Below are 13,285 nucleotides of genomic sequence, written 5' to 3' on the forward strand. Positions count from 1 at the left end.
AAATTCTGATGTATGATTAAATACTTCTCTACAATTTCAGCTAGCCAACATCTGTAAAGAAGCATCAGTATAAAGAGCAACATCTCTGAAACGGAACTCAGAGGGTGATGCTGTATTTAAACCTTTGTACGCTAGAAAGAAATGTTATAATCAGAAAATGGACTGCAAGAGTCACTGAACCCGTTTAATCTCCAAAGGGAGATTTAAATACTAATCTCAATTGAAATGGTTTCAGAGAGCTTTAAAAACCATATCATTAATGATTCTGCCATGCCTGTTCCACACACATTCATGTTAACATTAGCATTTTAAACTGAAACAGTAACATTAACACCACCACATTAATAAATATTCTCTTCACTCACCCCCATCGCTATCCTTCTGTTAAATACTCAAAATCTTATTCTGACTAACCATATACGCTCTGTAGCAGGACCAGCATGATCTGCTGATAACCTCATAGCTTCAGAAGAGTTGAAAGTAAAAGACAGTCCACAAAATGTATTTGGCAGCACTTTTTCCAAACTATGCCGCTATCTTTCACACAGAACAAAAATAAGACTTTTTACCACAAAATGAAAGATAATCTTCAAAATAACACTAAATCAAGAAGATATCAGGGTACAGACGGAGCTGGCAGAAGCGCTCACGGAGCCCCTTCCAGCCATCGGCTACCAGTCGTGGCTAACCAGGGAGGTCCCCGGCGGCTGAAGTCAGCAGATGTGACGCTCACCTGCAGGAAGGGCCGGGAGGAGGATCCAGGGAACTACAGGCCTGGCAGCCCCACCTCAGTGCCGGGGAAGGGGATGGAGCAGATCACATCACGGGGCATGTGCAGGGCAGGCAGGGGATCAGGCCCAGCCAGCACAGGCTGGGCCGATGGGCTGAGGCCAGCCGCGTGAGGCTGAACAAGGCTCAGCGGTGGGTGCTGCAGCTGGGTCACAACACCCCCCGCAGCGCCGCAGGCTCGGGCAGGGGGCTGGGAAGCTGCCTGGCAGGAAAGGGTCTGGGGGTGCTGGTCGATGGCCGGCTGAACACGAGCCGGCACCGTGCCCAGGTGGCCAGGGAGGCCAACAGCCCCCTGGCTGGTACCAGAAACAGTGTGGCCAGCGGGACCAGGGCAGTGACCGTCCCCCTGCGCTCGGCGCTGGTGCGGCCGCACGGCGAATCCTGTGTTGGGTTTTGGGCCCCTCACTGCAAGACAGACACTGAGGGGCTGGAGCGTGTCGAGGAGGAGGACAATGGAGCTGAGGAAGGGTCTAGAGAACAAGTCCTGTGAGGAGTGGCTGAGGGAACGGGGGCTTCTTAGTCTGGAGGAAAGGAGGCTGAGGAGAGACGTTATTGCTCTCCACAACTACCTGAAAGGAGGTTGTAATGAGGTGGCTTGTTGGTGTCTTTTCCCAGGTAACAAGTGACGGGATGAGAGGAAACAGCCTCAAGTTGCTTCAGGGAAGGTTTAGATTGGACATCAGGAAAAACGCTTCACCAAAAGGGTGGTCAAGCATTGGAGCAGGCTGCCCAGGGAGGTGGTTGAGTCACCATCCCTGGAGGTGTTTAAAAGATGTGTAGATGCGGTACTTAGGGACTTGGTTTAGTGATGGACTTGGCAGTGCTGGGTTAATAGCTGGATTCAATCTTAAAGGTGTTTTCCATCCTAAATGATTCTATGATTCTGAATGGCATATTTTGACAACTGTTTACATTCACAGTTATAAGAACGTCCTCTCTCACACTGTCAGCAGGAGAAATAATGATCTCCAGCTCCCTTGTTTGTCTGACTACTACACTGTCTTCTGAATGTTAAAACCCTCTCAGTTTAGGTGGCTGAGTTGCCTATTTAATCTTTGTCACCTGCAAGCACTCAGAATCAGCTGGCATAGGAAAAAACGGTTATTAAAGCTGTTGAAGGTACACTGGCTTCTTTTGACTAAAATTCATCTCTAAAACTGAGTAAGAAATTGGGACATAAACTCAAGCAACAGAAATATGAGAGCCGGTCTAAAGAGCTACAGTTTCCTCAGCAAACACAGCTGTTCACAGAGTGCACATTTAGGTAAAGCTGTAACAGTAAGTGTCAAAAATCAGGGTTTCAATTTTTGACAATCAAAAGACTAGATTTCACCAACTCTCTTCTTTAATAGTGCAGGACCATGCTATTCCTATATGGACTACTACTGACTGCGTTAAATTTACATACCCTTGCCTCTGGCTAGGCAAAGTGCCCAACATGTACAAGCTCTCTTGGAAGGCATTTTTGGGTACATAAATGACTGAAAATAGCCAACACAGATTTGCCAAGGGTAATCATGCTTGATCAAGCTAGCCCTCTAGGGCAAAATAACCAGACCTGTAGGTGAAGGAAGACTACTGGCTGTTGTCTATCTTGAGTTCAGCAAGGCCTTGACCACCACAGCCTTCCACAGCATCCTCGTACCCAAGTTGTGAAGTTACACCTGGATGGGTAGACTAACTACTTTGGTTAAAAAAATCCCAACAGTTGGACTGTCGGGCTCAAAAGTTTGATAGCATGTATTCTTCAGAGGTCTATCCTGAGACCTACGCAGTTTAATGAATTTGCAGATAATCCTAAATTGGGGTCAGCAGTCAATGTATTCAAGGAGGAGGCCTCCATTCAGAGGGATCTAGGCAATCCAGAGGAATTGGTTAAAAGGAACCTTATGAAATACAGCAAGGACAAATACAACAAGTCCTGCACTTGCAACCGGCTAATCCTTCCATGGTCTAGGCTGGGAACTGGCTGGCAGGGTCCTGCTAAAGAGCCAGCCAAACACAAATCAGGACAGCACTATGACAGCAAGGACATTTACAAATGTACAGTTTCTATTAACAGGAATGTAGCCAGTAGATTGAGAATAATTTATTCCTTTTTACTCAGCATTCAGTAAACTACATCTGAAATAGTGCACCCCATTCAGCAAAGGACCACCCAAGCAGCTGGGAGCTGGAACACATGCTGTATGAGAAGAGATGGAGGGAACGCAGCTTTTTTAGTCTGGAGAAGGTCTGGAGGTGACCTGATGGCAGCGTCCCAATAACTGACGTTACCAAGATGACACACCCAGGCTCTTTACAGAGTTGCACAGCAGGAGAAAAAAATATTGTGATCACAAACTACAGCACGGGATATCCCAACTTTCCAAAAAGCTAAAAATAACCCCATCATGGCAGTCAAGTATTACAGCAGGTACCCAGTCTTCTCCCTTGAAGAATTTCAAGATCCAACTGGACAAAGCTCTGAGCAGCCTGGTGTGAATTCAGTATTGGCCTTGCATTGAGCAGCATGTTTGACCAGATCTCCCGAGGCCCCTTTCAACCTGAAAAGCCTTGCAAGATGATACAAAAATAGGACTGTTATCTTCCTTCCAAAAAAACCTCAAATAGAATAATATCTGTTTTACCTTTATTTTCCCCAAAAGACAGTTGCCTCTTAAGGTTGTACAAACTTTAACAGATAAGATGATTCATTTCAGTATATCTTTCTTCCAAATCAAAGTGCTTTCTGATGCTTAAACTGAATCCTTGCCATTGTAACCTAGGCCCACTGATTGATAAGACAGATTAATTAAATTCAGCTTGTGACTCCATTGTAATACTCAAATCTTCTCCTACAAAACCACCTAAGCTTGCAGCATTCCCAACCTGTACTTCAGAAGCAACAATTGACTGCAGAAGTTAAACCACTGCGTTTATGGTTCTCACTGGTAGCCTACACTTTTCAGATAATTTCTTCAATTTCTCTACATTATTTGAAATTCTGATCCTTTCCTCCAATGTACTACCACTTCCAACTTTGTGGTATTTGCACATTTAGAAAGCATACTCCCTATGTCATCATCCAGTCATTAGTGAAACATAAAGCACAACAAAATGGAGGATGACCACAAGAAATTAAGCTGACTCAACCTCTCTCCTATTTAAAAATTACTGATAACCATTCATCATTATATTTTTTTCTGGGTCTGGTTTTTCTAATTAGCTTTGTGTTTACAGTAATTTCATCTAGAACTAATGAACTTAGAAGAATTTAAATTAAAAAAACTATTAAAATCTTCATGAAAATTGCTTATTCTGAGCAAGTTCACAGTCACTATTACTGACCTCCCTGTTGCAAATAATTGGATCTTTTTTCTGTTCCAGGATTTTTTATGGGGAAAGAACGATTACTAGCTCTTCCTCCTCCATCACTCTTTTTTAAAGGTGTGAAGTATGCCTGCCCTTTGCTGGTACTCTGCAACCTCAACAGTCTTTCCAATGATTATCACTAACATGTCTGATACAGCTTCTCTAGACATCCCAAATGAAATTTATATATTTCTGGATATCTCTGGAACTGACAAGTACTTTATAAACTTTTCCACCCTGTTCCAGTGTGACTACTTTCACTTTCCCACAGGTATTAGCAATTTGACACAGTTTACCACCTTACCAGAGCGTAAAGGGAGCAAAGCCAACATTAAACGTCATGTTATTTTCTTGGATCATGTGCCAATTGTTTTCCCATAAGCATAAAAACTTTTCTTTAGCTTCCCAGTTACTATCAGTTGATTGATATAACACTTTTTCTTGATAGAACTGACAACATTTGCTTGTTATATCTTAATTTGTAAATTGCCTAATTCTTCTATTTACCCATTAGTGCTATTCTATCATACTTTTCTATACTTCTGTTGTTTTACACTTACTTTTTGTAACCTTAAGTTCCCTTTCATTCACTCTAGTGACTGAAGATAGTAAAGAATTCTTAATTTATCCAACCTGGCCTCTTAGCAAGTATCTGGTATGTTGTTTTTTTTAATTTACTGAAAGAGCTATCAATTCTCCTTACTTATTCTTCCCAGCACACTTCCTTCTTATGATATCTTACCTACTGATACTAGTTTTTATTGTTGTTCTTCCTCCTTCCTCTCCTAACAATGTTGATAAGTGAATCCTACCACTACCACATCAGTCTCAAACAAACTGCTTTCTATCATCTCACTCTCAACTGACTTCTTACTAGGGTTTAGAACCAAATGTACACAGAACTTCCTCTGACAATTTGCTTTGTTAAACAAACAAAAAAAGTCACAAAGATTTCATGAGCTTCCTGCACAGTTTGTGTCCAGTTGGTTTCCTTTTCTAGCAGAGCTCTGGGCAATTGAAGTCTCTATTATCAAGTTTTATAACTACTCATTCTTAGCAATTTCATTTTCCATCTGAATAAAGAATAGGCAGCTACGAGGTGATGGCAGCATTAACTTGAAACTTAGATCTGATTTATTGGGAAATCTGGTAAACTATTTTTTTTTTTTGGATAGTTGAAAGAAATGGCTAAGATCCAGCAGTAACATAGCCAATAGTTGTACCTTTCATGCATCTCTTAAATTCATCCTGAAGACACATACACAAATCAATACATTTATAGGAAAGCTACAGACATTTAATCACCAGGTTTGAACATCTCTGATTTTTTGCAAATGCCTCCAAACATTTGTGTCTTGCAACCCCTTCCACTAAAAAGTGCCATCCAAGTGTTTCTGACATTCAGCTGGACTTGAGTTGCTAAATGACAGCTTCAATCTAGTGGCAATTCCAGCACCGAGCTCTGTGGCAGAATTCTGACAACATATTTTCCTACAATTTCAAAAATAATGTAAATTTTTTAAAAAAGTGATCCATCATATTAGTTAAAAGCACAAATATTGTCATAAGGAAAAAGCAATTTGGTTTCCTTCAGGTGTAAAGCAACAATTTCTGACAAATGCTGCACATCCTGAAGCCACTGGTATTTAGCTTCATAATGAGTCACCTGGAGAAACAGGGTGTATAAGGCCTCAAAGTACAACAGTTGTGACAAAGAGATTAATACAGTAGTCACAAATATACTTAGCAATGAGAAATGAGAGCTAAGAAGGATGCTCAAATTTTAAAATTTACAGTTTACCAAGAAAAGTAATCCTAAATCTAATGACTGTATAAAATGCTTGAACTTGTTTGCACAGACAGGGAAGTCTAATGTGTTACCCCATACATTGTTCTGCTAATATGCGACTGTTTTCTATGTTACATTTAACATTCTACAATGGCACAAGCATGAGAAAGTACCTGGACTCTCACAACTACTCCCGCAAGTTTTACTTTATTTATTTATTTATATTTTACAATATAAAACCTTATTGCTCATATGAAAGCCCATTAAGTATTTTGCCAGGAGTAAGGAGGATTCTCTCCCTGGGTTTCTGTTAAACAATAAAAACCCAAAGCCACATTAAAAAAACCCTAACAGAAAAACAAACACCTTCACCAAAACCACCTTCCTTCAATTTCTGCCAAATTTAAGTTAAAAAAATAACAGATTTTCATCTGTTCTGGTTCCTGAAATTGCCTTCTGACTATGAACTGGATGTGATCAGACAGCACTGTCTTCTTGAATCTACAAACTAAAGCAACAGTGAAGTGTGAACTGACCAATGGTCACATCCTGATACCAGCACAGAACTGAGCAGCAAACTGTGCTGGGGGTATTTTCTTCAGGACTAAGATGGGTGACATAATCAGACTACTTTTGACAATTAAATATTAGCTATTTGCTGTACTGCAAGTATTCAGAGTAAAGAAAACTGCAGAATGAAACACAGAGTAAAAAAGCAATCCTGTTAGCAACTTATCTTGTGTTCTCAGAGTCATGACTGATAGAATTTTGTACCAAGTCATTTGTACATTGTATTTGAAGGAAAACTGCTGTAATAGCACCAAACTTTCCTGTAACTATGGCAAATCAGGAACAAACATTACAGATTAGTACTATTGAGTGACGTACTTCAGTGTTTCTTATGTAACAATTTTTATTTCTCTCTGTTATAGGATGCAAATAATCCAAAATAGCAACAGCACATAGCCTGTTTACAAAACATGCCTTTATTTTAGGGAGATGTACAAAGGACACCACGTAGACATTAACTATCACTCCTGAATCTCTGATAGCTGAAAGCCAAAAACGTTTTAAAATAGGAAACCCAAAGTTTATTAGAAGTGAGTGACACTATAACAATATTTATGTAGAAAATCTACTGTTTTTTCTGGATGATACTAAGCCATGACATTGTATTACAGTAATTGTTCTTTCTTTCTTTCTTTCTTCTTTTTTTAAAAAAAAATTAAATAAAGTAGCATCCCAGGAAAAGTCTTCATTTACTTTCCACTGAACATTATATGCTGTTTCTCCCTTTACTGCTACATCATGATCCAAAACAAAGTTAACTGTATTACACAGTTCTACTAACAAAGAATCCAAGTGCAGTTCAATTGTGAAATGCACTAGTGGCTTTCCAGTTCATTAATGACACAATTCACATTTCTAACACACCTTTAGCTTTGCTATGTACTAACATGACTGTACTAGTGACCAATAATGATAGAATTTGGAACTCACTGCAGTGAAGGGGTTTTACTACTTTTCCTGAAAATCCTAACATTCTTATTCAAATGCACCACACATGCTTTCTAAGGGACACTGCCACACAACAGAGATGGCCTTCATATTCAAGGATTGGTTTTGCTTAAGTTAACTTATTCACTGGTCTCCTCCCTTGCTCTCCTTTTTTGTGAGCATAAAAAGCTTTGAAAGAGCAAAGATGCTTATTAACTATGCAACTCCTAGAAGCAGACTTTTCACTCAAGTATTCTTCAGCTGCATCTGCAGACTCTCCTCAAAGAATCAAATAGTGGCTCTCATGGACCTTCCGGGCCCACACAAACTGTTGATGGACTGCAGGCTTGAGAAGCATTAATTAATGGAAGAAGCAGGCTGATCAACACTAGGATCCTACCACTGGAAGCAGTTCTATTTCTCCCAGCAAGTTAACAATTGCTGTTCAAAGTAATCAAGTAGCCCAAAAGCCCGTCAATCTGTTAGCTGCCTTCATTATACATCAATAAAATTTTCCAGGACATCTGCCTGGCTCATGGTGCCCTCAGATCAATAGACCACTGCAAGATATCACCACAGCTAATCTCTAGAGCTTCCAAGACTTTGTATTATTTCCCATCTTACAGAATTTAACAGTATATTTACAAAAGGCAATGGCAAACTGTAGATTATGTAATACAATCTCTGCAGAATACACGCAGGAACCAGAGGTCTAGAAAACCTGACCTAGAAAGAAAAACTGGAAGAAATAGGGTTCTCTAGCCTAAGGAAGAGAGGACTGAATGGGACTTAACAAGTACGTAAAAAAGGGTGATGCAAACAAGCAGGGGTAAACTGCTTCTCTGTGGACATGACAGGAAGACGTGAAGCTTAACCTGTGAGTTTATAGTGAAATATCTCTATATCTAAAGACTACAATTAATAAAACTTCCAAACTGTAAGAACAGTGAACCGAGCAAAAAGATTGCCTGGGTATGCTATGGTGACTTAAACACTGGAGATTTTTAGAAACAGAGAAGAAATTGTCATAAATGACAGAGGCAGTTGATCCTGACATTAAGCAAAAGAATGGACTGGACAACCTCTTAAGATTTTCCAGCCCTGTTTTTCTTTAATTCTGCAAATAAGTGAAAAAAGATTACTGCTACTCCATTTGATGCTAGTATATTGATTTTAGCAACAAGGATCAAAGTTTAAAAGGATTTCCACTAGCTGTGTATGATGGATCTGTTTATTTAGAACTTTTGCTCTTTCTGAAACAACTGATTTTAGAAATAAGAAAATCACAGGAAGACACGACATTCAAAGCTACCTTCTGCGGTTTTCATACCATGTTACTTTGTAAATTGAAATTACAATGCATATAAGTATGCCATTTCTAAAAGAAAGCTGGTTCATTCTTACTAAACTCAAGGTACTGGAGACACCGACTATTCTGGTGGCTAGGATGCAAATGAAAAAGACATTCAGCTTACAATAACACTATTCTAAGCAAGAAAATATCTAAGAGTAAAGAATAAAAACTTTTTCCCTTCTTTCCCTCCCAAATGGAAAACTCAAAGGAATCTCCCACAGATTTCTTACCATTTTATAAAGATCTGAAACACTGATCTGATCTGAATCCACAACCTCAAAGTCCTTCCGAGGAACTAAATCTAGGCCCAGATGTCTGCAAAAGAGAAGGAAGGAACAATGGTAAGTATAATACATTAGAGTGTTCACTATTATCTGCTACAAATGTGCTTACTCAAGGGCAAGGACACAAGAAATACTAAACTATTTAAGTATTTTTGCATTTGTTAATCATTAAACAGACAGTCCTTCTAAATAAAAATAAATGCAAAAATCCAACAAAAAACCCCTCCACACTACGAACTTGTTACTTTTTGTTCACTGACTTCAGCGGAACAATAGTAAGTAACGCTAGTTGAAGCTTTTGGCCACGATGTTGGAGCAATATCCAGAACAAGTTGATTTAACACATGGAAATGTAGTAGGCAAACAGCAATAGTACACTGGTATCTGCTGCAGTATTTGAATAGGTTCCTTCACTACATAATGAAAAAGTTCCATTAGTAATCCTGTGCATACTGGCAAATAGATACTGCGCCTTGGGAAGCTTTGAAACTCCTGGTATTGATGCAGCTAAACCATAAACTATCACTGTATAAACAGTATTTTTTAATAATAAGCAATAACTGCAATATCAACAAGAACACACACATATCAAGAAATCCCTTTTAATTATTCTGAATTGAAATAACATTTTGGCTTAAATCAGATATATAAATTACTTTAAATAAAAAAGAAGTAAACCAGTGCAAAGAGGATGACTAGTTAAGAGATTCTGTATTAAAGTCAGAAGTTCAGATCACAGCTGCACGTCAGTAGTTAACAGAATAAAGTATTCTGTATCCAAGAAAAACAAATGAACAACAATTAACAATTAATTAATAATTGTAGACTGCGGAACAAAACAACCTAAGAGGCATCGAAACTCAACTTTTGATCTGTAGATCTTCAGGTTCTGAGGCATAAAGAGTTGCAAGCATTGCAATAAAAAACTATTCTAAAGACACATATTAGGAGCAAAATTAAAGAAATACGAATAAACTATTTTCATGCTTTCATCTTATTTGATACTTCATTTATAGGTTTTTTACAGTGAAATTCTTAAAAGTCTCAAAAAAGATTCAGAAGAGGTGCCCTCATGGACCACCTTTGCACTCTTTCTGTCACTAACTATAAAGGAAAAGCAAGTGTCAATTTAATTTTGTAATCAGACTGGGAAACATCCTGCACAGACTTGTTCCTGATGGCAAATAAAAAAAAATATTTGCAAAACCCCCTCAGGTACCACAGAATAATTGTATTGTGCAATAAACAGGAGTCTTCAAGCAATACAGTGTCTCTTTCTGAGCAATTAAATTAAAACAACAGCAAGGAAGAACCAGTGGTTTGTACGAAGCCCAGTTAGATACCTTTGCTGACCACTGTACTTGTAATCATTGCCAGTATATTTCCCAGTTCTGCAAATCTTTTTGAAGTTTTGCTTAATCAGGTTTTCCTTCTTTAATTATATCCCTAAACCATCACATCTCAAAAATAGATAGCTCAGTCCTGGTCCACTCGCTGGCAAACAACTGTTAGTACTATAATTGCCATTAAAATACTGTACCAACAAACTGGATTTTCCACAGTCTTAGTTCTTTGCCAAAATTAGCTATATTTTCAATGGGAAAAAGAACAATTTTCCTTCATGAATTCAGTTATCATGCCAAACACCACTGCCTAAACTCTTAAGGCTAAACTGTGAAAGCAATAGTTACACACCTTCCGCACACTTTTTGATAAAACCTATCAAACACAACTTATCCATGGCCCAAGACCAGTATCTGAAAACTGCAGCTGCAAAGATGAAAATTACTGTATCTATTTACCAAATGAAAAAGATTAAAATAACAATGCGTTAGGTAATCCTTACCTGCAGCAGCTCTTTGAGCCTACTTATAATAGTAAGTCCGAAAACATAATAGAAAAAAAAACTGTAACAGGTAAAAATGGTAATATGCAGAGTCCACTTCAAAGTTTTTTAAATAAGGTTAATGTTCATCATGTTCATTCACAGAGGCTTTCCTGAACCTGAATATCTAAGACATTTCCAAAATACCGTCATTCACATGTGTACCACCACCCCCCCAAAGTATATTTACAAAGGAATTCCTCTTCAACATAGATAATAACAAATGATTTCCTAATAACATTATCAAAACCACTTGTAACTGCAGTTCCAATGCAGTTCCAAAGCATTATTAGAGTTTACAGAAAAAAACTGCCAAAGCTAATCATAGCCTGACACTGCACTATTCTCATCATTTCAACTCTCCAGAGAACTGAGGTCAAACAGTGGTTGGACTCATTACTCAAGACATGACAAAGGTATTATCTTCTACTTAATAATGTTCAATACAACTGCAGTAGCATCCCTGTGAAACCTATCTGATACCCTATTTTTAGTTAAATCCCTTAACACCGTGGACTTTCAGCCCAGAAGATTCTCATTCTCTAATACTGTGTTAATCCTGCACAATTCTTGCTCCCAGCAAATAAAGGTGTATTTTGCTTTAGTACTAACATGCTGTCATTTATCGTGCAGGTGGAAGATCAGGTTTATGCATTTAATTTGTATCCATTATTTTTTGTCAGCAAAGAGCATAATGCTTGAAATGGCAATGATCGTCGGTGTCCCACTTTCTCAAATACTGTGGGAATATAAGAGCACCAGCTGCCAAGCTGTATTTCTCAAAAACATAGCTTGCATAAAAATTAGATAATGTACCGGTTTGTTTATTTGACAGTTCCTCTCTCCATAATACTTTATTTTACAAGTAAATTCATGTGCTTTTTTATTCTGCCTTAACATTGAACTGTCTTTCAAAAATATGTTCCAAGTATACATACAAAATCTCCCCAAGCCTATCAATTACCTCAGTAGCATATTCCTGGGATAAACTCCAGCCAATATTCAGATATTCCTCCTCTTGTACATAGAATTCTTTAGAATTTTCCTTTCTTTGGGGGAAAAAAAGGATAAAAAAAAATATCCACCGCCCGCAATCTCTAGATACTTTCCTCTCAGAGGACAAGCCAATAGACAGGAATACTAGCATTTTTAATACTGAAAGGAATGAACATACAATTCTGCTTCAGGTTAAATGGGCTTCTAGAGAAAATCAACTTAGTTTTAATGGTAACTTCAAAGAATGATCCTAATTTTTAATATTTTCATTTATTTATGATACAAATGCTATACCATTTAGAATTCATAAAACCACAAGTCATAACAACTGTTCCTAGAAGAACCTTGCAGAAATATGTCCTTTAACTAAAAATATGTCTTTAAGATACACATCCAATCTTGAAGAACAGATCGGGAGAACTCATCACATCTTCACAGTGTGCAAGATACCATCCCCCTTGCTCCAAAAACGTGCTCTTAACCTTGACTCTTTTCAGCTTTAATCTTGCAGCCGCTAATTTTCCTTGTACTCCTTCTCTAACTGTATCAAAGCCTCATTTAATATCATTCATATTTCTCCTACACACATACATTTATAAAGGTGTTGAAGGGAAACAAAATGATTCTGACAGTGATTCACATAAACTATGTGGAGACTTTAAAAAAAAGACTTCGAAGGAAATACAATAGAGAAATCCATGGAAAATGAAGTATGAGAAACATGTTTGTGAAAATTAGACTGTGCTAATACAATTTCATATTTTTCTTTGACAGAATTAAATTATCTTGTGTACAAAGAAACTGCAGGGGCTGTGATCTATAAAGTTAGTAAAGTGCTGACGTAATGCTACACAGGAAATTATTTCTTAAAATGACAGTAATGATGAGATGACAGTAAGTAATCTTAGTAAAGAATTGTTTAAAGGGAACGGCAGCAAATACTTCTGAGCATGGAAGTATCAGACTACAGAGAGAGGTTATTAAGGTGTTCTTTAAAGACTGACATGCAAGAGAGCTCCTTACAGTTTTAATCTCTATTCAATCATTACTACAAGTATATTCAGGAGAGAGTAAAAATATATATTTAGACAGAAATGGCAACCATTCTTTCTGTAACCTCCTTAAAAGCATTTCATTGTGGTTGTTTAAATTGTTCACTCCTGTTTTGATCACCTTTGATGCAACAATGACAACTGCTGTAACAACTGGTTTCCAGCTACTATGACCTCATATATACGTGTAACACATCTGCAAATTCATTTTACAAACTTTAAGCTAATTGTTGCAACACTACCAGGAAGCAATTATTATTCCTTTCATGTCAAAAAAAGGTTAGT

At 38.0% G+C, this 13,285-nt stretch overlaps 1 protein-coding gene across 12 annotated transcripts in view; it reads right to left on the reverse strand.

The window, feature by feature from the left end:
* DOCK3 (dedicator of cytokinesis 3) overlaps positions 1–13,285 on the reverse strand; it is a 224,660-nt gene that overhangs the window by 133,692 nt on the left and 77,683 nt on the right. For all 12 annotated transcript variants that reach the window (XM_040590724.1, XM_040590720.1, XM_040590726.1 and 9 more), the window contains exon 7: positions 9,014–9,098. In XM_040590724.1, coding sequence (XP_040446658.1) covers positions 9,014–9,098 — 85 coding nt within the window. The remainder of the gene's footprint in view (positions 1–9,013; positions 9,099–13,285) is intronic.

The sequence above is a fragment of the Falco naumanni genome, chromosome 4 (genome assembly GCF_017639655.2).
Source record: "Falco naumanni isolate bFalNau1 chromosome 4, bFalNau1.pat, whole genome shotgun sequence".
NCBI classification, from domain to species: domain Eukaryota; kingdom Metazoa; phylum Chordata; class Aves; order Falconiformes; family Falconidae; genus Falco; species Falco naumanni.